The sequence below is a fragment of the Mchenga conophoros genome, linkage group LG23 (assembly GCF_057382185.1).
Source record: "Mchenga conophoros isolate Kocher_MC1m ecotype Shallow Benthic linkage group LG23, M_conophoros_male_GT1.1, whole genome shotgun sequence".
Lineage (NCBI taxonomy): Eukaryota > Metazoa > Chordata > Actinopteri > Cichliformes > Cichlidae > Mchenga > Mchenga conophoros.
This window is the reverse complement of record NC_140547.1, coordinates 31671780-31698818: the sequence shown is the minus strand read 5'-3', so window position 1 is coordinate 31698818 and position 27039 is coordinate 31671780. Positions and strand designations below refer to the sequence as shown.

At 40.2% G+C, this 27039-nt stretch overlaps 1 protein-coding gene across 3 annotated transcripts in view; it reads left to right on the top strand.

The window, feature by feature from the left end:
* The window catches only part of LOC146547627 (voltage-gated inwardly rectifying potassium channel KCNH7-like), a 79678-nt gene that overhangs the window by 25267 nt on the left and 27372 nt on the right, over nt 1–27039 (top strand). For 2 of the 3 annotated variants that reach the window (XM_085265558.1, XM_085265557.1), the window contains exons 3-8: nt 270–425; nt 15625–16104; nt 16712–16732; nt 17462–17485; nt 18167–18381; nt 24216–24641. In XM_085265558.1, the coding sequence (XP_085121684.1) occupies nt 270–425; nt 15625–16104; nt 16712–16732; nt 17462–17485; nt 18167–18381; nt 24216–24641 (1322 nt within the window). The remainder of the gene's footprint in view (nt 1–269; nt 426–15624; nt 16105–16711; nt 16733–17461; nt 17486–18166; nt 18382–24215; nt 24642–27039) is intronic. The other variant, XM_085265559.1, reaches the window with a different exon arrangement.

The following is a 27039-nucleotide window of genomic DNA, read 5'->3' as shown; positions in this document are numbered from 1 at the left end:
TCATTTTTCTGCCAGACCTGCCTGTGTGAGCAACGTTATCTGGAATAAGATGCTTGAATGTCAAAGGGTGTTAATGGAAAACTCCAGGGTCAAAATGTCTAGAAACCTGCTATGTCGGGTTTAAATCAGGTTTTCCATTTTGCTTCAGACTGAAAAATTACAAAGATTGATTGGGCCTCATAATTTCGAGATTCTGTATCTGCCACTGGCTCACATGTTAAGTCAATCAAATAGAAAACTCTTTCTAACTGTGATTTCCTTTTGCTTAGGTTCAAACTTCCTCTGTGCCACCCATATCATCCCTGTGAAGAACGAGGAGGGTGTGGTCATGATGTTCATCCTGAACTTTGATTACATCCTGGATGAAGGCAGCAGTGACTCGCTGGAGAGACTAAACCATACCTCACCTTCTAAAGCTGATCAATGTGAGTAAAAACATGCAAGGCCCAGGCAGGAGAAGGTCGGTGCTAGACGACCGTCTGTGACATTTGGTCGGAGCTTTTATTCGTTCCCCAAATCTGGTTGTGTTTGTACCATTAAGTAAATATAGTGTTAGAAATAATACACGTATAAAGGTGGACATATATTAGAAATACATAAATATACTAGAGACCAGTGTTGGGACTAACGCGTTATTAAGTAACGCGTTACAGTAACTACGTTATTATTGTGGTAACGAGCACGGTAACTAGTTATTATGCCAAAGCCGGGAACGCGTTACTCGTTACTGGGATTTAGAGAGGCTCGTTATTCGTTACTTCGTGTGGTGGCTATCGCGGAGCTTCCACAGATTCAATAACATTAGCAAGTGGTGGAAGCCAGCAGGTGGATGAAGGAAAAGGGAGGCAAGAGGAGAGACCCGAAGCGGCCGCTGGTCCGAGAGTGTCAGGTGAACTGAACTTCAGGTAAGAAGTTATAACCTGCAGTCCATCTGGGTCAGATATGAACCAAGTTTAGGTGGAGTTTATTTTCGTTATGCTGACTTTTTCGTACTGCGTGCTAGCTAGCATGACGGAGTTTCTATACAGCTGGGTGGTGCTATGTTACTGATGTTGAACTTTATTTTGTTCATAAGGTTAATTATTAGAGTTGCCAACCGTCCCGTAAAAAACGGAATCGTCTCGTATTCAGAGAAAATATCATGCGTTTCGTATTGAGGTGAAAAGGAACACAGTTTGTGTTTCAGCTACAATGAAAAAGACACAAAGCTGGAGTTATTCTGTGTTTACGCTGCACAGCTGCCTCTTCTCTCATCCTCTCACCCTCCCTCTCCTGTTTCTACTTCAATCATGAAACTGATCAATGATCAGCTGATCGGCTTTTCTCTCTTGTTTATTTATCGCCCACTTTGCGCCAGAAAGAGGAAACCAGCGGATGTCGCGGTAAACAACAGCAGCACGTTTAAGCTTGATCAGCTGCTGTTAGAATTTATTTAATATTAATTTCTAGTATCAGCTGATGTTGGCTGGAGCCACAGCTGTAAACCTGCTGGTCATGATATGGTTTGGTTATGTGATGAGAGGGAAACATGAAGATGAAACCAGGAGATGTCCTTACTGAATCATCAGAGCTGTGATGGAGAAACAGGTTTACCTTTTAGGTGACATGAATGAGTTGAAGGGAAGTTATGAACTGTTTCTGAGAGACAAATAACACCAGGATCCTTTTCTAAGTAGCTGACAGCTGGTGCAGGGGCGGGTCTAGCAAAGTGTTGCCAGGGGTCCATGTAGGGCATTAAAAGGGAAAGGGGGGCACAAAGAAATACTTTCTTATTCTCATTTAAAATGTCTCACTTTTAAAAAAATAATTATCTGAGTCTTGCAACAAACAATTGATAGATTGATACATATATCCCATCAGAACAGTGTACATCACTGTCACAACAGCGTTTATTTTCATTCAAAGGTTTTATGATTTTTCCTATAATGGTCAAAATGCCCGGGACGATTTTTTTTGTCCCAGTCCAGCTCTGTATGCAGCTCATCTGCAGTCTGGTGTTACCTACATCTTCCTATTCAGAAGGCAGAATTTCCGAGTTCTGAGTACAATCGAAAGCACCACGACTGCAGTTTTTGTGTTGGATGTAAAAAGCGAGGATAGAATGGCTAGGATAGAATCAGGCGTGGGATTTCTCTCGTGGAAATGTGCACATTATTTTTTCCTTTCTATTGGTAGGTGGCACAGTGCACTTGTGGCAAGTAAGCAAGCTAGAAGACTGGCAATCTTGCTGGGTATCCAGTTACGGAAGCAACACATTAACAAGAGAATTCTGAGTAAAACCAAAGTTACTTTCCCTAGTAACTAGTTACTCTGAAAGTAACGAGTAACTTGAAGTAACTGAGTTACTTTTGATAGAAGTAACTAGTAATGTAACTAAGTTACTAATTTAAAGTAACTTACCCAACACTGCTAGAGACCTACTATAATCTTAATGTTGCACATGCTGCTGTCTGCTATAATTGATATTTCACTTTAGTATAACTGATCCGCACTTTGTGTTTATGCCTTTTTTGCGCTGATTCTAAAGCTGTTAGTTTCATCTCTCTCCAAACAATATTGACCGAACCAGCAGCAAAAAAGATCCAAACTATGCTTCACAAAAACATCGTCATGAATTCCCTCTGACTTTTGCTGTTTTGCTTCCACCACACTTCATGCACAGCTCTCTCTCTCTTTCTCAGTATACTTCAAGAACAGTTTCCCGTCTAAAAATCTGTTTTCTGCATTATTCGCTTGCTTGTTACGCACAAGTCTGCCGTTGTTTACAGCGCTGTCGGCTGCTGTTTTTTTTCCTTTTACTTGCTTCCGAAAAGAAAGCCTCATTTCTGCTGTTCAATAGGCTTCTGAACAAATGTAAACTTTTTAAAATTATGCAAAATGCATAATGCGCTAATAAAACCGCTGTAACTTCAGAGGTAATGTTCATATGTTGATTAATGGTTTTCTTTCATTTTTGATGTACTGCAGAATATATTTTATAAAATCCCAGGCCAGGAAAATCACCTTCATGTTTTTCTGTGTTTTCTCTTCAGCTACTTTGACACAAAGGCATCTGCTGTGATGCTTACACCTTTGATAAAGTCTTGCAAGTGTCAGCTTCCTTTTTATAGATACAAAAATATGTAAATGTACTGATCTGAATTATAATATTTCTGGCTCTCTGAGGCAAAATTTCCCAGATTTAAATCGAATTGAATCAAATCGTGGATCGTGAATCGGAATTGAATCGAATCGATTCTAGAAATCAGTGACAATACCCAGCCGTATACAAGACTGCTCAAAGACGTTTCACCATTAATGCTTCAATTTTATCCATCCATCGAATTTAAATTTAATTCATTTGTATTTAATATCAGGCTATGTACCACAAACTTTTAAGGTGGTGGTAATTAAACCATTATTTTAAAAAGTCCTTAATCGATCCTTAATTATAGACGGATTTCTAAACTTGCTGTTATTTTTAAAAGTTATTGAAATAGTGGTATTCAAACAGTTAGCTGATCATCTGCAAAGGAATGGTTAGTCTGAGGAGATTCAGTCAGGATTTAGAGTGTATAGCACAGAAATAGCACCACTGAAAGTCAAATGATCTTGAAATTGGACTGGTGTCTGTGCTCATCTAACACGGCTGACCACAGTATTTTACTACAGTGATTAAAATACACTAATGGTAGCAAAAGAACTGCATCGCATATCTTTATACAGGGAGTGCAGAATTATTAGGCAAATGAGTATTTTGTCCACATCATCTTCATGCATGTTGTCTTACTCCAAGCTGTATAGGCTCGAAAGCCTACTACCAATTAAGCATATTAGGTGATGTGCATCTCTGGAATGAGAAGGGGTGTGGTCTAATGACATCAACACCCTATATCAGGTGTGCATAATTATTAGGCAACTTCCTTTCCTTTGGCAAAATGGGTCAAAAGAAGGACTTGACAGGCTCAGAAAAGTCAAAAATAGTGAGATATCTTGCAGAGGGATGCAGCAGTCTCAAAATTGCAAAGCTTCTGAAGCGTGATCATCGAACAATCAAGCGTTTCATTCAAAATAGTCAACAGGGTCGAAAGAAGCGTGTGGAAAAACCAAGGCGCAAAATAACTGCCCATGAACTGAGAAAAGTCAAGCGTGCAGCTGCCAAGATGCCACTTGCCACCAGTTTGGCCATATTTCAGAGCTGCAACATCACTGGAGTGCCCAAAAGCACAAGGTGTGCAATACTCAGAGACATGGCCAAGGTAAGAAAGGCTGAAAGACGACCACCACTGAACAAGACACACAAGCTGAAACGTCAAGACTGGGCCAAGAAATATCTCAAGACTGGTTTTTCTAAGGTTTTATGGACTGATGAAATGAGAGTGAGTCTTGATGGGCCAGATGGATGGGCCCGTGGCTGGATTGGTAAAGGGCAGAGAGCTCCAGTCCGACTCAGACGCCAGCAAGGTGGAGGTGGAGTACTGGTTTGGGCTGGTATCATCAAAGATGAGCTTGTGGGGACTTTTCGGGTTGAGGATGGAGTCAAGCTCAACTCCCAGTCCTACTGCCAGTTTCTGGAAGACACCTTCTTCAAGCAGTGGTACAGGAAGAAGTCTGCATCCTTCAAGAAAACATGATTTTCATGCAGGACAATGCTCCATCACACGCGTCCAAGTACTCCACAGCGTGGCTGGCAAGAAAGGGTATAAAAGAAGAAAAACTAATGACATGGCCTCCTTGTTCACCTGATCTGAACCCCATTGAGAACCTGTGGTCCATCATCAAATGTGAGATTTACAAGGAGGGAAAACAGTACACCTCTCTGAACAGTGTCTGGGAGGCTGTGGTTGCTGCTGCACGCAATGTTGATGATGAAGAGATCAAAACACTGACAGAATCCATGGATGGCAGGTTTTTGAGTGTCCTTGCAAAGAAAGGTGACTATATTGGTCGCTGATTTGTTTTTGTTTTGTTTTTGAATGTCAGAAATGTATATTTGTGAATGTGGAGATGTTATATTGGTTTCACTGGTAAAAATAAATAATTGAAATGGGTATATATTTGTTTTATGTTAAGTTGCCTAATAATTATGCACAATAATAGTCACCTGCACACACAGATATCCCCCTAAAATAGCTAAAACTAAAAACAAACTAAAAACTACTTCCAAAAACATTCAGCTTTGATATTAATGAGTTTTTTGGGTTCATTGAGAACATGGTTGTTGTTCAATAATAAAATTATTCCTCAAAAATACAACTTGCCTAATAATTCTGCACTCCCTGTATGCAAATTTGTAGATGTAAATCTACTAATTTTTAGATGGGACTCTTCTTCACACACAAGTTAGTCACGGAGTTCTTCAAGGTTAAATGCTGGGACCAATACTTTTTAAAATTATTAGAAAAAACTGCATTCAATTTAATTGTTCTGCAGATATCCAGCTGTACTTATCCAGGAAGCCAAATGATACAAGTCAACTACACTCCAGGCATGTCACAGACAAAAGCCTGGATGAGCTCTGATTTCCTACTTCTAAATTCAGATAGTCACTAAATCAGACAACCTCCGTTTTAACCAGATAATTACTTTAAAGTGCATTACGTTGGCCTGCAGTAACACTGTGAAGGATCTTGTGGTATATTTTATGTCCTTCAGTATGCACATTAAACAAATATGTAGGACTGTCTTTATTCATTTCCGCAGTATTGCTGAAATTAGAAACATCCTGTTTCAGATTGATGCTAAAAAGCTAATATCAGGTCCCTCTAAAAGCTCTCTGAAAAGCTTTCAGTTGATCCAGAATACTGCAGTGAGCGTACTAACTGGGACTAAAAAGAGAGACTATATTTCTCCCATATTAGCTTCTTTCCGTTGACTCCCTGTTAAATTTAGAATCTAAGCATGTTTTAAAGATGTCATAGTGTCTTATTATCCTAACAGAGCGCTTCTCTGTCAGACTGCTGGCTTGTAGTACTTGTACTTGTAGTGCTTAGAGCTTGTAAAAGTAGAATAGGAGGCATACTCTTCAGCTATCAGGCCCCTCTACTAAGGAATCAGCTCCTATTTGGGAGACAGATACTCTCTCTACTTTTAAGATGACTCAATTTAGCACAAATGCGTTGTGTCAGAAGAAATTTTGCCTGTTTCTTGATGTTATCAGCTACCAGTTTAAATTGTATGTCATGCAGAGTGGAGTGTGAGAACCCAAATACCAGATGCAAAGACAGTCAGACTGAAATAAACAAAAAGTGAGCAACTTGTTGAAAGCTAATGACACATTTGAATAAAAATGAAAAGTAAAGTACAAAGAAAATGGCAACTACTTGAAACCTAAACTTGAAAACACACTAAGGCTAGGAAACAACAGAGCTGGGGAACAGTGGGAAGGATGAACAGCAGGGCATGGAGAACAGACTCAAGAACACTGCATGAACACATTATTCAAAATATTTTTATTGAGTATTTGTGGATGTAGTTTACAAAGAAAAAAAGAAGACGAACAAAAACACAAACTGTTTACAATGAGCACAAACACATTAGACCAATCAGGGACCAAATAGAATATTTAAATAACTAGAAAGTTAAAAAGCTCAGACACAGACGCAGAACCAAAACACTGTAATCATCTTAGTTATACTTTTATTTGGCTACTTCAGCATTTTTACACTTGATTCCCTGATTGTCTATTTATTTCTCTGTACAGGCTATATTCTTCTTTATGTATTTCTTTGTCATTCCCTTTTCAGGTGCACTTATTTCTGTTTTTCCAGACATGTTAAGCTAATCTTTGCATGTACTCTTGACTACTGCAAAAACACCTCTGGGGTACTTTTATCCCCATATTGACGGCTACATTTTCACTTTCTTTTTTTTTTTTTAATCTTGCAACTGTACTAGCAGCAGTAATCACGAGGGCAGCTGCTGAAATTCCCAGCTAGATGGCTCCTTTGGCATGTTGACACAAGCGTTTAGCAGACACTTATGTGTTAGCCTGCTATCATTTCAAAGGTCTGGACCAATTATAGCTCAGGATGGCCTGATGCAGTGCTGTGGGTCCCTCGGTTTCCCAGAGCTGTCGGTGTAATAGTGGATAATGTCGTTCCCCAGCTGTGCTCTTGAACGTGTTCTTGATGCCTTGTCTTTTTTTAAAGTTTTTCACTTTCCCCATTTTCTGTCTGTGACATATAAAGCAGCATCGTGAAGACCAAAGGTCACCTCAGATTAGTGTAATTGAACGAGGACTCGAACAGACTGCCTTGCTTCATGTGGCGTGTGAATGCATGTTCTTTACATACAGTTTATATACATGTTTATGTATGATACTATGACAGTGTGCATGCTTAGGCTATAGTCAAGCTTTTGTGTGCGTGTGTGTATGACAGGGGGCCATGTTTGGCTGTTGTGCATGTGACTGATAAGGCCCTCGTATTTCACTTTTCTTTTTTTTTCTTTTTTTTTTGTCCTGTTTGGATCTTTAGCCATCAGAATTGTTGTCTTAAGGCCAAGAAAGATGCCAAGCGGATTTATTTTACCAAGTGGATCATCATGGCCTTGCCATATTGGTCCATTTGATTGACCTTTATTATAATTATGTATTTATTTTATTTTCGGTTGCTACAAACGGGACAGACGTGACTGGGGGATAGGACAGGGAGAAAGAATGAAAGAAAGAGAGGGAGAGAAAGAAAAACAGAGGGGACAAGAGACGGTGAGAAAGGGGGGAAGAAAGAAAGAAAAACAAACAAAACACCTGGATCACCTGGAAAGCAAACAAAAAAAGAGCAACATAATAAATACAGCACCAAGGGGACCACCTGCTTATCTGCAGTAGCAGGGAGGCCCCGCATCCCAGATCCCAATCTGACAGCCAGCACCTCCTCCCAGCCCCCCAGTTGCGAGGAGGTGCTGGCCGTCAGATTGGGATCTAACAGGCTAACAGAACCGGGGTGAGTGAAGACCCCAAACCTCCCTACGCCCGCTCATATGTAGTGTTGCTGTGTGCTGTTCTAAAGTGCATTGAAAACACCTGCCCACAGCTCCGGCGACACAACAGCCAGAACCCAAGCCCCCAAGGCCCAGCCAGCACCCCAGACCGGGGGGGGAGCACCCCCAGACCCCCAAGCCTCCACACCCGTCCCGGACCCACCCAGGGGCAGCCAGGCTACCAGGCCAGTAACCAACGTCCGCCAGCACAGACCCTCCCCCATCTCCGGTGTACGCAGCCACAAGGAAAACACCATCTAAGAGCCACCAGAGCCCCTAACCAGGTCATGGCCACATCCCCCGGGTTAGGCCCTCCAGGGAAAACGTCCCCAGGGACTCCCCAGACGCCCTAAGGCCGTCCCTACCCCCATATCAACCACAATAGCGAAGGCAGGACCAAACCATGACCCCCCACCCCCACTTAGAAAAGTATTTCACTTTTCTAAGGCCCAGTCTGAACACTATAGCAGTTCTCCCAGCTCTGTTTCCAGTCTGAATATCTAAGTGAGTGCCTCCACAGATATAGTTCAGATTTGCTTATAGGGTCAAGGCCCGATGCTGGATAGGTTTCTTTGTGCTTCGTTTATTTATCCATTTAACTCTAGAAACTCTAGAAACCTGTGTCATGTTCACAAATTATGAATAATTTTGTCAGAATTTTTCATGAAAAAACTGCTAAATATGTAATTTAAGACTGTGAGACAGACAGTGTTACTATTTAATTAATTGCCTTACACTGCTTGTTACTGAGGAGATGATGCATGCATTGCGTTATCTAGACTCTATCTGAGGAATGCATTAGGCACTGCTTATCAATTGCCCTCTGTCAACCAGTGATGAGTCATACATTCTGCAACTGACTTGGATTGCTTTGATGCAGCAGAGAAGAGCCACTAACAGATTCACAAAATTCACACAGAAATGTGCGCAAAATGGTTCATTTCACTATGCTGTGTATTGTGTTTCTTATGAATTCATAAGTATTGTTGCAATAGTAGGGAATTCCTCCAGCACTGAGCATCACTTGGAAGATGAGAAGCAGAATAGTTGAAAATGTTGTCAGTATATTGAGAGCTGACACTATTAAAACCAGAACAAAATATGTGATCACTACAAATTTGACAGATGCAGTTCAAATTAAGTCTGCTGTGTGTGACAAATCTAAAAACTTATCCAGGTCAAATAAGCATATGTGTGCCTAAAAGTTTGTGTTCTTTACATCATCACTGGAGCTTCTTGTACTTTTGAACCAGAGGCCTATTTTATAAAATAATCAGTAGGTTCCAAGAGCAGATATCAAAATTAGAGAATGGTTAATAATTTGTAATTTTTGTCTTATGGGTGACTGTAAATGTCACATAGATAAAAGCTTTAAAAAATAACAAACAGATACTGTATTTAATTCCAAAATCAAGATTAAAGGTGTTTCATTTTCACATGAGTGCAGGTGGTGAAGACATGCAGGGCGATTTGGAGAAGGTAGTGTGTGGATTTGGTGTGCCAGGTGCTCTTCACTGCAGTGTACAAAAAGTCATTTGTTGTAACCCTGACAACCAAAACTATTATATTCATCTTCACTGAACCTGCGTAGAACTTTGTAAGTTATAAGGGGAAGCAAGGCCTCACACAGTTTTGTTGTCTTTTAAGACTGTTGGTACCTTCATTCCTATAATGTGAGATTGTCTGCTTGTGATATATTTGAACAATAAAGTAGCTCTAAAATTGTCTCACCTCTTATCTTACTTTGCCCAGGCCTATATCAGTTCTTCTTCTAAATATTCTGTCTATGCTAGGCATCTCAAGTTAGAAAAATGATGCTGCTGAAAGGTTACAATGGTTTCTGCTTGTCTCCTTACTATCTCTACATTAGACACCAGATTTTCACGTTGGACACTATTTATTTTGAGCTCTCCACTACAGCTCAGCATCTAATCTAACCACATGATGTGTTTATAACTGTAGAACAACAGGAGGTTCAGAATAGGTTTCAGGAAAAAACGAGCAAGGAATTGCAGATTTAGTGGATTGATGGCGCTATGTGTTGTCTTTAGCATTTAGTCGCACTATAGTTTTCTGTAACCAACCACACTGGCTTATGTGCATTGGGGAATGTGGTGATGAGCCTAGGAAGTGAAGAGCAGCTGGGGGAAATTATTTATGAGCTATCTTTTTCCTCAGGAGGAAAGATTCATCAAATTCCTGTTGGGGAAATGGCTTTTCAGTTTATTCAGGATTAGCCTTCAGGGCTACTAAGACTCTGTCTTAGTCTTTCTTTCTTTGCTTTCAGTGTTTCCCTCTTTACTTGTTTTTCTACCCTTGTCCACGCAGTTTAAGTAATTCGTGTACTTTATATCTGTAGCCAATTTAGAGTGACCAGTGAATATAACATATGTCTTTGGACTGCGGGAGGAACCCTGAGTACCCAGCAGGAGCCCACCCAAGGGGAACTTTCTTTCTGTGAGGTTTTATACTGATCACTGACTTCTATAGTGTTTCTATTTCAAATTCAGCCAGGGACCTTTACTGATTATCACTCTGGTATATTTTCACACGCCGATGGCAACTGCCTGACTTAAAAAATAAATAAAATAAAGCTCTTGACTATCAACTCAGGCTAATTTCCTCTGTAATAAATAAGCAGAGAGCAAAGTTGGGACCCAGCAGAAATACAAATGTTATCCTTTAGAGCAGGGGTCAGCAACCTTTAACACCCAAAGAGCCATTTGGACCCGGTTTCCACACAAAAGAAAACTCTGGGAGCCGCAAATACTTTTTGACATCTAAAATGAAGATAACACTGTATATATTGTTTATATTGGCGAGTATAGGGCTTTGGAGTTGACGTCACGCCGCAATGCATTGTGGGAGCGCGGCGCCATTTTCGGGGTCTACAAATCAAAACAAACACACTGTTGTTGTGTTGGAACGACGACTACAAGAAAGATGCTTCCGCGATTGTGACGCTTATTTTGAGCGACGAAAAATAATAAAATTTGATTTTATTTTTATATTTCAATGTCACAATAATCTTCCAATTTAGAACTACAAGTTTAAAAAGAACGAATACAAAAAATACACTTCAGCTAAATACTTGTAATATATTTTCCCAAACCACGCGGAGCTGCAGTATAAGGACTAAAGAGCCACATGCGGCTCCGCAGGTTGCCGACCCCTGCTCTAGAGCATGTGAGTAATACTAGGGCTGTGCTGGAAGTCTAGGAAAACAACTCTTAAGGTGAAAGAAATCTGCTTTCAAATCACTTAGCAAACACATTAACTGCTGTACAACTCTCTTTTTTATGTAATGTCAGCAAAAGCTCAAGAACAAAAGACAGAGACAAAAAGACACACCATCGTTTTTGTCCTGCGTTTACCACAGCATGGAGGGTTGTTGTTCTCTTTCTGCTTCTAACGTAATCTCTGAATGATGCTCACATTACATCAAGATGTTTCACTCCCCAACATGGGGATCTGAGGACCCAATTAATATTCAGTGCAAATATTACTATCTGGTATCATAGCAACAAGGGCCACTGTACTGGTTGTGTAAAGCTGCCAGTGAGATTTTGCAGGGAGGGAACGGGAGGGGTAAAGAGGGAAGAGACGCATACAGTACATGCAGTAACAGCAGTCACAAAAAGGGCAACATATCCATGAAACGTTTGGCTCTTTCAGTGCCACAATTAAATGTACATGCAATTTTCTCACCACACGCTGACTGTGTGACTGAATTACGAACTAATTTAAGGAGCTGTGGCATACATTGTCCACTTATCCTCCATGCACAATAATTGGAGGCAAGTAATATTGTTCATTATTTTCATAACGTGTCACTTTTAGCAGTCAATGTTGGCCCTTAAAATTGTGAAATGCTTCACAATTAATTGTCTAACATGTTAGTATTGTAATATTACAGTGGTGTGATTAGAAAAATAGAACTGAGCTCTCACGAAACAGACTTTTGTTCACAATCGCTTTTAAAAGACGAGAATGCTGATTCAACCTGTTTTCATCCTGATGAATATGAACGGTATCCCAGATTGGAGTTTCCAATCTGAATCTCAAATGAAATGCCGATGATCACTTCTGGCATCAGCATCTGGCTCCAGACTTAATTTAAACACACCACATTGACCCAAACAGACATTGGCATTGTGTCTAAAGTTAGTTTTTCTCTCTCCTCCCTGTCAGTCTCACCCCAGTAGAAGAAGCAGTGAGGTAGATAAAGCGACGGGCTGCTCCCTGCTAACACTCAAACATTAATTCTACTTTTCTGAATACATCCTTACCTTTTCTGCTATTTGCATATGTCGGTATGTTGTATACAATGTAGCTGTCTGCAGAAAATATACAAAGGAGACATGATAATGTGATGTGTTTACTGATTTTCACTGTGTCACCATGGCAGTAAGACTAAAGGCTGAGAGAGTATTGTTATATGCATAGCATATGTTCAGGTGACTTTGCAGTGCATACAGTATGTGAAAACCTGTAAGTCTGAGCATGTCTTATGGTGTTTGCATATAGTGTACAACCCAAGTAAATGTGTGTGTGAATGGTGTGTGTCTTTGGGGTGGGGAGCGTTACAGTAAACTTATATTGTTATACTATCATCCCTCAGAACTGCCGTATGTTTCAATATGGTCAGAAATATGACTTTTTACTATCTCTCCAGAAGCTATCAGTCACTCATTAAAGCACTCTCTGTAATCTCCTATAAGACTGACTCTTCTACACATTAGGGCTGAACGATATATCGCATTTGCGATAATATCGCGACATGATCAAGTGCAATTTTCTAACCGCAAAGGCTGCGATTATACTCTGGACATGTCCAAATTCATGGGCTGCATCCTCCTGAGGCCGCATTTGTAGACCGATTACGTCACAGCGACGCGCCGAAGGCTGTCCAAATTACTACCATATCCCAGAATTCATAGCGCGGCCCAGCCAAACTCCAGTTTCCAACAATGGCGGCCGCTACTAAGTTTTAAAATTACTCATACTAATCTTTCTGGGTCACAAAATAAACTTTTAAAATATTTTCAGGCGAGAAAGTAGTTGTGTAAACATCAAATATCTGCTCGGTTTATCAAGATATCCCATATTTGCAAAAGTGCTTCGACGTTTTCAGAGGCGTCTGCTACCCACCAGCTCGACAGCTAGCTGGGAGCTCGAGGGTTACTGATGCGGCCGAGAACGGCACAACTCCCGGCACATCATTTTCAGATCACCGCGGAGTTTTGCTGCTCGGGTTAAACGTAATATATAAGTCACTTAGACAACCTAAAAATGTTATTGTTGGGCTTTTTTCAGTGTTTTGTTTGTTCATGAGTAAATCGGTTTGGCTGAGATTAAAGTTATTAGATTAGATAAAATAAAACTTTATTAATCCCCCGGGTGGGTTCCTCCTTGGTTTTCACACAGCTGACTAAACGTCAAACAGAAAACTTATTAAACAGAAGTATGAGACAGTCGAGAATTTACGCCAGTGTCTGGTTATATTTTAGATAGCAAGAAGCAGACGGCCGAGTTTATTAAACTCCACCGAGACAGCGGTGACGCTAATCAGAACTAGCCTTCTGATTCAGAAGGCTAGACCGTCAAATTTCACGCCTTTATTTTTAAAGGCGTGTTTGTGTGTGTGTTTATACAATTGCTATTATGTTTGCACTTTATGTGTAATGTTACTGACTGCAGAGATCAGTAAGATGTGTGTATTTTTTATTTATTAGTTTTATTTATTTAATATTATTTTTTAATTGAATGACTGTCTAGTAGTTCACAGATGTCGAAAAACTGAGTGTGGTAAAGCCACTGATTTTGTTTATGTATATTTCTGCAATCTGCACATTGCACTGACTTTCATTTTAATGTTTACACCAGGGTTCCTTGTCAGCACTTTATGCTCAGATGTTTGTAAGCTAAAAATAAACTATTGTGTATGTTCAAATATACTGTTGTGATTGAAGAAGTTAAATAAAAATGTCAGTCATCAATTCATGCATCACCTCATGTCATCATAACAGAGGTCTGTCTTCCAGGAAAGAACAGTTTAAAATTAATGTAATATAGTATTGGCCATACTATATGATGTATTGCTTGTCTTTGTTTAATAATACAGAAGACAAAGACCTTAAAAAAGAATCGCATATCGCATCGCAATCGCAATATTGGGGCAAAAAATCGCAATTAGATTATTTTCCATAATCGTTCAGCCCTACTACACATCACACTATAGTATTTCCACAAATGTCCTCCCTTATGAATAACTGAAGGAAACTGAAGCCTGAACTTGTGCCTGAGGCAGAGCAAGCACTTGTGTTGATCTGCCAGGGTCTTTTTAAGAAAGCTGTGTTGGTAGGCTTTTCAGTGATGCTGGCAAACAAATGTGAGGTATCACCAGGGATGCTGAAGAATGTAAGCACGTTTTCTTATAAACACACCGTAAAAACACGCCGCAAGGTCACAGGGGGTTGTGTCTCTCAGGGTTCATTAAAATCCACTGTATTCTCTGTTTTTATGCTATTTGGGTGTGACTACAGTCAAATAGTCTTCACACTAATTGAGTGGATCAGTTACATTAAATGTGATATCAATTGTCCTCAGGCGTTCCCTGCTTGACAGAAACAAATCTATGCAAGAATATTTTGTTCCAATCCATTAATAGAAGCTAAAGGTTAGAGATAAAATTTGCAACAATACTCATATTTTCTGGGCTATTTTTGTCACTCCCTGAAGAAAAACTCAAATTACTTTACTTTTTTAAAAGTTTTTTTACTTTACCTTTGATCAGGTGGATAATAGATATGATTGAATGGGCAGTCCCCATTCTGTCCATAGCTAGACTGGGTTTACCTCTTGCTCAGTAATAAGAAAATGAAATCCCACAACGTGCTTACACCTTGAACACATCTCTTTTTTTTCTATGATGCGTTCATGGTGTAGATGTAAATAAAGTTTTTGTCATGGCGCTCAGCATCACGATTAAATTGAGTAAGGTTTTTTAAGTGTCAAGTAATTTCAAATGGATTTTTTCAACAGATTTAATAAATATCTACACATTTGTACATTTGGCTGGCAGAAACAAATTGTTTCTGTGCAGCATCTCACAAATAGTGTCTGCAAGCTAAATGTACAGTTGTTGTAAATATACAACACTGAAAGATGAGTGCAGATGTATGAAAGAGAGGAGCGGGGAAGCAGATGAGAGATTATTTTTAAAGGTGAGGATTACTCAGCAAGTGAAATTTGATATGCTGGAAATTTAAATCTTATTTCACTCACTGGGCCCACGTTCCCATTTGAGGTTTGACAGTGTTTTAGTAGATAAAGGTGAATGGCTTGGACATTAATTGAGCTGCGGTTTTGGAGAAGGCTTCGAAGGGGATTGGGGTATACCAGTTTTGTGTTTCAGAATAAAAGTCTTACCCTCTTTAGGGTCTTTTACTTCAATATAAAGAATCTTGAGGCAACTGTTGTTGTGATTTGGCGCTGTATAAAAACATGTGCTAATCAGAATTGAGACGCTTTGTCAGTGTTGTTATTCATATTCTTATTATAAAAAATATTATCTTGGTGGCATAAGTGTGGAACAATATAGGAGAAACAGAGGCAGTGCGACCACTTGTTCTTATTGATTTTTCTCTTGTTTTCTGTCAGGGAAAGGGAGATTCTTTCGTTTCCGTCTCCCAGCCTTACCTCTCCTGGGAATCAGCAAGCAGTCCCTGCCCCAGGAAGACCCTGATGCCGTCATGGTAGACTCTCCTCGCTACAGTGACGGCTCAGTAGCAACACGCGACTACCAACTTCCCACCACTCGAGAGAGCTGCAGTCCCTCTTACGCCAATGACACCCGTGCCCTCATCGGCCCCAGCCACTGCTCAACCCCTGTGTCTGAGCCTTTGGACCACTCGTCGCCTAAAGGCCCCTGGGACCGGATGTACCCGGACCAGGCCGTTGCCCAGACAAAAAACCAGAGCCAAGAGGACACGCTTATTGCAGCTCCATCAATCCCAGGCCTTACTCCAACTGCCTCCAGAGAGAGTATGTGCAGTATTCGCAGGGCCTCTTCTGTACATGACATGGAAGGCTTTGGGTCCAACTCTAAGATGGTGTTCAGGGACCGGCATGCCAGTGAAGGTAAGAGTGTCCTTTTATACATTTTCAGATATGCATCAACAGTTGCTGAACTGTATATATGGTATTACTTAATAATCACTTTGTATTTATTTTAAATGCTTTAAACTGGTAAACAAAGTTTACATTAGTTTACATTAAACTGCAAAGTGCACAGCACTGGTTGATGATGTCTTGTTTATTGATTTGTTGAATTGATGTGATATAAGAAAGAAACAAATGTAATTGATATTTTATTTACAGATCTAATCAATTACTAAGACTGTCGTCCTAAAATATCAGCTATGTGGGGTTCTAGTGAATCCTCAGTAGATGGTCACATCTATAATCTGTGGTATTGATCTTCCACCTTTTGGTCCTCATTTGGTTGAGGGTAGGAGTGACCCATACTGGTCCTGTTTCCTGCAGCTCAATCAGTCTCCTCCAATTGCCTCTAATTCCTATTTAGATACATTTAATACATCTACTTCCCTGTAATGCATTGTTCACAGGGACAGTAGCGGGTCGTTAACGGCAACCCCCATTTATCATCATAGACACCCACAAATTCTTCTCTCACCTCCACTCCCCTTTTTCTGTCTTCTCCCCCACTCTGTTGCCACCTTCACAGATAATGGTCGCAATATCAAAGGTAACTAACGGCAACCTGCTGCATTTTCAGATCGTGAATAGCAGCATGTCTAATGATACACGTGTACATGTCAAAGCCTGCTTGTTGCATGAGTTTTCCCACAAAAGGTTCATGTTGTATGCAAATGCCTCAGCAGATGACTGTGTTTGTAAGTTCTTTGGCCTCGAAAGACACTAAATGACTACACGACCTGCCTAAACCTAGCCAGCCTCTGTAAGTGCTCACTAAAAAGAAAACACAGTAACCTCTGCACATGCTTGCATGGAAGCAGCACATTAAACTTCTCTCCTGCTTGTTGTTCATTGAAGAGGATAAATTAATGCTTAAGAAATGATGCCTCCTACTGTCTTTAACCTTTGCTTTCTTGTGTGCAAGCTCTGGATCTTGTCTTTGTGAATGGAAAGAAACCTGACTGTTTACATGCTTAATTGAACTGTTGCAGTGCTATGTTGAATGCATAGTACAGTACATATTCAACCAGGTTCTTTAAAAGTCATATGCTCTTTGTAATCAAATGGAATACACATTAATAGCAACATTAGCATCATAGTCTGCCCTTTTTAATCCTCTAAAGGTTTACTGATAGAGCCCCTGTCAAGCTCTATTTACTAGTAATGCCACATTATTGATATGCTTGTACCCGAGACTACTGACCCAACGTCCCAAACACCTTTCCATAATCCCACTTTCTCCTTTACCTCCTATTTCTTCTCTCTCCTGGTTGGCTAGTATCTCGCTCCTGGATGGCTGGGGGTATGGCTTCAGCTTTTTTCTTTTCAGTTGTTTTTTTATGACGGCTTTGATGTATCCTGACTGTGGCATGTATTGAAGCTGCGCATGCACTCTTTCATCCTCAACTGTCTGTTTCTCTGTCCTTGACTCTCAATCACTGTGCTTTGTGGGGTGGGCAGTGTATCCTTCCTCTGCTGGTTCACGCAGCTGAATTAGCAAACTTCTTGTTTTCACTTTTCTCACTCTCATTGGGCCACATGTCAGTTTGTTTAGCGCTATCGCACAGTTCCGTTTTTAATATGATTGTGTTCTACATACAAAGTGTTCACTGATCATACTACATAATTTTATCTATACAGTGAGTTCACTGCACTAGATTTGGCAAACTATGGGAACTTGCACTCTCTGATTGCACATTAAATCATTCTGTTTATTCACCAACAGTGTTGTTCATTATGTTTTAATGAGAGGCTCTGAAAGGCTGTACAGTTTATATTTCAGCATCTTTTGTATTCTCGGTATTGTGTTGTGGTTGAAGTCACTCCAAAACTAGGAATCACTCCATGCTCACTACCCATGTCGCAACTACTTCCAAATAAACACTACTGACAGTGCATAACAGATCAACAAGAGCCCAGCTATAAAACAAGATACGGCATCTTCTAATAATAACACCCACCCTCTGCCGTGCTCTTTTTTCAGGACCACTCAGCCAAATCAAATCAAGCCTGCTTGGCTCAACTTCCGACTCCAACCTCAACAAGTACTCCACCATCAACAAGATTCCCCTGATCACGCTCAACTTCTCAGAGGCAAACAATGATAAGAAGTGCCCCTCCCCTCCATCCTCTGAGAAAACTATCATCGCCCCAAAAGTCAAAGATCGCACTCACAATGTCACAGACAAAGTCACACAGGTAAGGACGTGAGCCAGTTTCAAGTTTGTGAATGGGGAGAAAAATTGAGGGCCTGTAATTTAGAATTACAGGCATAAAATGATCTGTTGGATCCTTGAAATAACAATAATACTACCTGTGAGACCTGCAAACGCAACAAAAATGTTTTCATTGGATTTACATCCTGTCAGCCTCATTTTCTTCACTTGTGCCTTGTGAGTTTCTATTCTTTCTATTTATTTATAGTCCTGTATTCCTATTGATAGTTGACAGTCTGTCTGATTACGTATGTTCTCTGGCTGTGTTCATCCCCTTGCCTTTGATGCCAGTGCTTTTCCACTGTGTGGTTTTCATATATTGCTCAGGCCAGTTTTAGTTTTTGGATTACCTTGTTCCTTTGGAATTATCCAACCTCAGTTAAACAGTGCTTGCTGTGTGTTTGGTCATCTGAGGACTCATGAATTTGGGTCTTCAAACTGTTATGGACAGTGCGAAGGGAATAAAACATACTACATCACTGTTTTCATTCTTGAAGAAACAAGTAGTAATTTCAAGGTTTTTGCCTACATAAAATAAAAACAAATGTATCACCCAAACAAACAGAGGCAGCACTGCAATAAGAATAACAACATAAATAGGACTACTCAAAAAATCAGGAATAGACTGAAATGTCTTGGGCCCTTAGTCTGTATTTATTTGTAATGATTTTAATAATAAAGTCTGTGCAGACTGGAGAACAGTGAGATATTAGAATTCTAATATAATGTTCATCATATTATCATTTATGATCATCACAAATCAGACTTGGACAGATTGAGCACTTTATCAGCAGATTGCATGCACACTCCCAAATGCCCTCAGTCAGCATCAGGATGATTAACTGAAATTCAAGGGATCTGATACGTAAAGCATTGGAGGTGTCTATAGCCAAGTGTTCTCTTACAGCTGTCAGACAGCATCCAGAGCTCAGGCTATATTTCTAGAGTTACGAACAGTGTAAGAGGTCATTCTCACCTTTCCTGCCAGGACTGAGAGGCATGGAACTATAAGTTAATGTAGTCCTAGGAGTAGGCCAGTGCTGCTTGAAACTACTGATTAGGTCTCAGTTTTGCATTTTGCCAATTAATGGTGTAACAGATAGAGGACACAGAAACTGACCCCTGTTTGCGCTCAAAGCCAATTTCAGCTGCAGGCCTTACACTGACGCCAGAGGCAGAGGGACCACAGAATGGCACAATGTCCTCTCACACAAGTGCAAAGTAAGAGAGGGCTTAATATGGTTTTAATTGACTTGGGTAACATGTGGTAGAATACAACACCTCAGAAGAGTTGCTGCATGAGAGTGGTGAAAGCATCAAGAAGCTTCATACTTCCTAGAATATAACTGTAAAATATACTTTTCCTATCCTATCACTTTCCTTTACAGCTTAGATTGGTAAGCGGGTTTCTGGACACCTGACTTTGACAACCAAGTGACAGAAGATGTCTTGAAAGCAACTTTGAACTCATCAGAGTTTATTTGAAGTTATAATTAAAGCATCTGAACAGATACACTCTCTGTTGGCCTTGGCCACCTCACAGGTACTGCAGCCAGATGGTGGCTTCACCCAGGAAACTGATCAGCTAAAAAGGAAAGCAGACTTGCACCTCACAGGCTGTTTATTACATTTTGAACTTCTCAGTGCACGTGTGGCTAGGGCTGTGCAATATGACCAAAATCTCATACCCCGATATAAGAATTCTATCGTCCCGATAACGATATAAATCACAAAAATGTAACATTTTCTGTAAATTCTGTGAATCTCGGGCAGCTCAACTTGCGGGAAGTGTTTCCAGCTGCGCGCCATGTAGCTGGAGTCGAGTGTTTCAACCGATGCATGAAACTATACATTTTTAGACACAAGTTGTAAAGGCCGCCGTTTTCTTTGTGAGTATTTATTACACGGCGTGCTGCGGGGAAAAGCCTGTTCTAACGTTTGAGTCTAAGGTTTATTTTTTAGCACCTGGCGGCTCTTTTTTTAATTCTCATCCGTAAATAATCTGCTCTTTCACGTGATCCATTTTTTTTGGAAAAGTCTCAACAGGATCTTGAGCTTTATTGTGAAAGGTCGTTGCAAAGGTTTTGCGAGATCCCGAGTTTACAAAAGTCTGTCTTAATTTTTTTTTCTCCCATGTCCCCAGCGGGGCTCCGTAGTTGTTGCTAACCACAACGCATAAAAACATGCGCTTGTCCGTCAGTAGTGTGGTTATATAAAATATAAGAGAAAGAGAGAACTTTAAGAAATTAATATAGCCACTACAGTGACCATCAAAACGATGAAAAAATATTGCCGTAAACAGTTTATTTTGCAACACCACGAAACAAACGATAGTGTAAAATGAAACGATAGACGTTTTTATATCGTCATCCGATATATATCGTTATATCGAACAGCCCTACGTGTGGCTCATCCCCATATGAGGCTCAAATGACCGCATCTTAGCAGTTTATACTTCTTGCGGTTATCTGAGGTGGAATCTTGAGTCAAATAACGGTCTATGTACTTCTAAATGATATCTCAGTGTGCACTGTGCAGACCAGAAAAACCAGAAGAGGGGAGAGCTAATGTTTATTTGTGCTTGAGACCGAGACACACACAGAATGTGCTTTCCATTAACCAGCAAGAAAGAGTTCATTTGACCAAGTGCACATGGCTACTGTAACCAGGTTAAATAATTAAGATGGGATCATTAATTTAGAAACAGATGTCTACAACACTTTGATCTAGAACTGTCACTCTGACAAATCAACCAACTTTCTCAGGATTACCAGCAGGTTGTGGGATCATGTGAGCGATCGGGCCACAATCGTCCTCGGTACAGCAAGTGTCAGCTTTTCTCAACATTTATACTCCTTCCTAACAGAAATCATTTTACAAGAATGGGAATCTAAGGTGTTATTTCAAAGTCAACAGTAATTAAACTCTGAGTTAAAACCATCACTTTAAGCATCCAGCTTTAATGAAGTGGCAGCTTGATGAATATTAGAGCGCATTCCCTTTGCCTGTCCTTTGGTTTCTGATCGATTTCAAAGGTTATCCCATATCAGAGGGTAAAAGCGTTTAACCCTCCTCCCAGAGGGATGGGGTTTTTAATAACCAATTCAATTATTAATACCACGCCACATTGTGCTATACGTCATCCTTCTGTTCTCCGGTCCTACCTCCCCAGTTACAATGGTTAGAATAGAGGGGTGACAGGGCACCGATAGAGGAGCAATGAAAAATATGATGAATGCCAAAATAAAGTCACTTAAGGCCCTCCCTTCTTGTTTCATTCTCGTGCTCACTCACATACATCACATCATAATTGTATCTTTGCCTTTGTAGTGCATGCAATTTACCTGCACACCCACCCATCAAACCTACCCCCTCTGCCATAATCAGCAGTGAAAATGAAAATTTGTAGCTATTGAAGTGTTGAACACTTAGATGAATAGCTGTACCCCTGCCTGCACCTATAATTACCTCCAAGTCACTGAGACTCTTATCTGAAAAAAGTCCCATGACGCTGCTTTAATATTCATGTTAAAAGCTATTAGGTTCTGTAGTTTATATGGTGACTGCAATAACAGAGATAATTATGTTGACATTCAGGCTTGCCGGAATGGATTATACCTCCAGTCTTGATGATACATTTTGACATTTATGCATGCTCTTATTTTTCTATATGCAGTTGATGCATCGTCATTTTATTTTGGTTTGATATGTTCAGTTTCTGTTCTTATAAACAATATTCTTACAAATAATAATAATAAAAGGTATCACTCCCTCAACTGAAGCTTCAATTTTAAGAGTTTCTGTAAACAGGCACTGGAGAAGTATTTATTTATTGGAAATCATGTCTAAAGTAATGTGCAAGATGTTCTTGTGGATGACAGATAATGGTGAAGTGCATTACATCTGAATCTATATGATGTACAGCTGCATTATTCACACAGCGATAAGTCTTTTCTTTTGAATTTTACTTGACCTAATCTAAAGAAAATATACATTTTGTTAATTCCACGGCTTTACGTATAAGGGCATTATTAAAAAGGTCCTTATCAGGTCTTACAATTTCAGATTAACAATTGATGACTTATTACATGTTGTCTTTATGATATCAAAGCCAAAATAAAACTAAGTACACCCCATGATTCAGTATCTTGTAGAACCACCTTTAGCAGCAGTTACCTGTTTACATCATTACTTTAGTTCAACGAGGTTTGTGGCCATTTGTTTTCCATGTGCTCTGTAACATTGATGTAGGCTTTAACCTTCATTTAAACATATTCCAGTATTCCTTATCTCATCTTATCCTAAATTATCTTTCATAAAATATGGCATGTCATTGCTAGGATGTTATCACTTACAGTCTAATTTCTTGGTACTCTCCCACAGATGTTGGATAATCAGGAGTTTTGTTTTGTTTTTTTCATGTGGGGTTGACAGATCACATGCACCTTCGTCTGTTTTCTTCTGTTTCTCGTAGCCTGTTTGTCTTTTTCATAGCAAATTTGATTTCAAACTTAATTAAAACTAAACTTTTTTAAAACTTGAGCCACAGTGACTTCTTTAGGATAGTGAAGATATTCCTCCTGTCATCAGAGGCTTCTTCAGTTTTAAAACAACTGATGGAGAGTCCCAGGAAATTAACCCTTAACCCTCAGACCAGAGGTGGGCAACTCCAGGCCTCAAGGGCGTCCTGCAGGTTTTAGATATCACCCTGGATCAACACACCTGAATCAAACAACTAGTTCATTACCAGGCCTCTGGAGAACTTCAAGACATGTTGAGGAGGTCATTTAGCCATTTAAATCAGCTGTGCTTGCTCAAGGACACATCTATAACCTGCAGGACACCGGCCCTCGTGGCCTGGAGTTGCCTACCCCTGCCGTAAACCAACACCTTGGGAGTGGTGCTGAGGGTCAATGACCCACTATTAATCATGCGGGTTATCACATGAACCAAGATGTGAAAAAAGGCGGGGTCATTACCCCCTCCAGAACAAAGGTGTGAAACCGCTAACATTACAAGGCATCACCCGAACCCACCGTCATATGAGCTCTAGAGGTCACCTCGATGGTTTGTCACAGTGGACGTAAATGGCCTCCTTTACTCCAAACCGTCTTTCTTCTCAGTCCAAACTGTGGACATTGTGTACTATAATTTTTAGCACACCGCTTCTTCATTTTAGCTTAATAATTATTCATCTAACTTTATATTTACCTTACTTTAAGAGCTGCTAAGGACAAGTTGATTTTTAATATGTACTGATAGTTATCACCATGACTGTATGCAATTCCACTTACTAGCATGCCCAGCAATGTAAGAGAGCAGACATGCAAACGCTTAGTGTAAATATTTTCAAATTTTCTTGTATTTAACTAAATTTCTCAAAAAACAGAGCATATTTAAGATTGTTAAGTGCATGCAGTTCTTAGATTTGTTGCACCTTCACAAAGTAGAGACTCAAAGTGGCAAATAATAAGTTCTGACTCTTAATCAAAAACAATGCTCATCCTGTATTTCCTGTGATGCAAATCTACTTACAGACTCTTTGAAATGTCCATGTAGTTAAAATTTTAATCCTTTCGCCTGACCCTTCACTCTGAAAATATTGCTGATGGTGTAAAACAGAAATAGAAATTGAAAGCTTCTCCCAGGCACTGCAAAGGCAATCAGTGAAGTCCTCAATAAAAACAAATTTGCAAAGAATCTGCAAGAAAAAGCACCGTATTACACTTTTATTTCCCAAAATGTGTGTGTATTTGAACACAGATAGTGAATGTTAAAGGCAGTAAAATTTTAAAAGTTCTCTTTGTTTTTCACTAGGTTCTTTCTCTGGGTGCCGATGTGCTTCCTGAATACAAACTCCAGACACCACGGATGGATAAGTGGACCATTCTTCACTACAGTCCATTCAAAGCAGTTTGGGACTGGCTGATCCTGCTGCTGGTCATCTACACGGCCATTTTCACCCCCTACTCTGCTGCCTTCCTCCTCAATGACATTGAGGAGCAGAGGAGACGGGAGTGTGGTTATTCCTGCTCGCCCCTCAATGTGGTTGATCTGATAGTTGACATTATGTTTATAGTGGACATCCTTATAAATTTTAGGACGACTTACGTCAACACCAATGAGGAGGTGGTCAGCCACCCAGCCAAGATCGCCATCCACTACTTTAAAGGCTGGTTCCTCATAGACATGGTGGCTGCCATCCCTTTTGACTTGCTCATCTTTGGCTCAGGATCTGATGAGGTGAGGATTTATTTCGTTTATCAGTCAGTTATCAACCAGGCAGAGTTGGAGATGATAACAGTGATGACCGAGTATCTGACTGCCTTTACAAGAAAAGCACTTGAACTCACAGAATAAATCACAACTCACTCTAAAGGTCTTTTAGAACACGAGATAACATTGGTGGGTTCATCCAACCCTATTTGTGTCCTCTCCCAGTCTCCAACCAGGGATCTTTCACCTGTTAGGCAAATGTGTTAACCACTACACATTATGGTCACTAGTATCTCAGTTCATCTTGAGGTGAATGTCGTTCAGGTGATTGAGGTTATTACAGTTCAGCAGTAACAATAGTATGTATGGTCCTTCTTCTTCTTCTTCCCTTTAGGGGTCACCACAGCAGCTCACTGGCTTTCATCTTGCCCTATCCCTAGTATCCTCCTATTTCACACAACCCTCTGCATATCCTTCAATACGTCCATGAATCTGTCTCTCTGATTTCACTCATTTCTTACTTCTTCTACTGACTTTCATTCATCTTCTCTCCAGAGCATACCTTCCTGTTACGTTTCCTCTAGATCCACAAAGACAGTGCAGCTCCTTCTGATCTTCTCCATGCTTCTCCATCAATACTCTCAAAGCAATCATCATGCCTGTTGTGCCTAACCCTAACCCCATCTCAACATGAGCCCATACACATTACACATTGATCGTCGCCCCTCTTCTTAACCTAGCTTCTACAACTCATTCTCATTGCTTCATGACTCATCAGCGTTATCCATCTGTAGTTCTTACATCACCCTCATTCTTGTAAATCGGTAAAAGATTGTATTACATGCTCTAGTTAAACAGTTCGATGCCCCACAAGTATGTTATCTGGACTAGCTGCCTTTATGCTCTTTAACCTGCTCATTTCCTCCTGACTAATCCTCTGCACTTCCAGATTCACGAACTTTCCTCCATCTTCCTCTCCTACTCATTTGCATAATTCAGCAGCTTCTTAAAGTACTCCGTCCATCTCTCAATACACACTCTTCCAATTCAATTCAATTCAATTCAATTTATTTATACAGCTCCAAATCACAACAACAGTCGCCTCAAGGTGTTTTATATTGTAAAGTAGACCCTACCCTACATACTACAGAGAAAAACCCATCAATCATATGAACCCCCTATGAGCAAGCACTTTGGGGACAGTGGGAAGGAAAAACTCCCTTTTAACAGGAAGAAACCTCCAGCAGAACCAGGCTCAGGGAGGAACGGCCATTTGCCGGGGTTGGTTGGGGATAGAGAAGCCCAAAGGGATTTTTGTACTTAATATCCTCTCTGTCCTCTTAGATACAGATCAACTCTTTGTACAGTCACATTTAAATAAGTACAGAACACATTTAAATAAACTTAATCAGTAGATTAATGAGTAGGGGGGGGGGGGGGGGGGGGGTCATTTTTACCTGAAATAGCTTTGTGAAACCTAAATTGAAAAGAACTCTTTTTTTACACCATGAAGCTGCTGAGCATCAGTCCTGCCTTAGTTACCCCTGTGTCATCAGGCTACACTTTGGGCAGTCTTTTTTTTTGAGATGTTATCTTGAATGCTTAGACTCCCAAACCAATCTGACACTTCGTTTTCGCATCTGCTTCCCTCCGCTCTCTTTTCATCAGAGACAGACTCTACGGCCCCAGGCCATCCAAATCTTTAAAAAGGTCTGTGCCTGCCCAACAGCTCTGCTTGCAAGTCTGAGGGAGATGGCTTAGCAAACTCCCGCTGCTGAGAACGGGGAGCAGCAGAGGACATAATTACTAGCTTGAGAATATACAAAAAAAATCAGATTAAATGAAACATTTTTTAATTATTTGCACTCCAAAATAAAATTACATACATCAAGGTTCATTTAATATTTAATAGTAAGAAAACATTTTAAAGGAAATACAATATTCCAATCCTTTACTGCCCCAAACACATGCATTTCTCTTGTTTCTAGAGCGGGTCTGATTCCCAGCCCCTTCCTTGCATTTTCAAATCAATCCAGGAGCAAATCTGGCAATGCAGTCCATTGCAATGTGTGAAAATTCCAGGTTCCACGATACGCAAAGCAATACCTTCAAAAACACACATAAAATTAGGATATATCCAGGATTAAGGTGTGTATTAAGAGCAAGGTCCTGATCTGATGTCAGCCTACTGGTTTGCCAAGTCTTTATTTACCATTAGGTGTGTGTTTCTTTGAGGAAGTACATGGCTAGAGGCCACCAGTGAGTGGCGGGCAAGGAAAAAAGAGCAGACAGCTGAGCGACACCACAGCACAACATACGTCCTCATCATACAGCCAAATGACTTGTGCAGTGACAGGATGTGTTCTACTTACAATTTGCGTCCACAGCACACAGTGTCAGGATGAGGCAAAAAAAAAAAAAATTG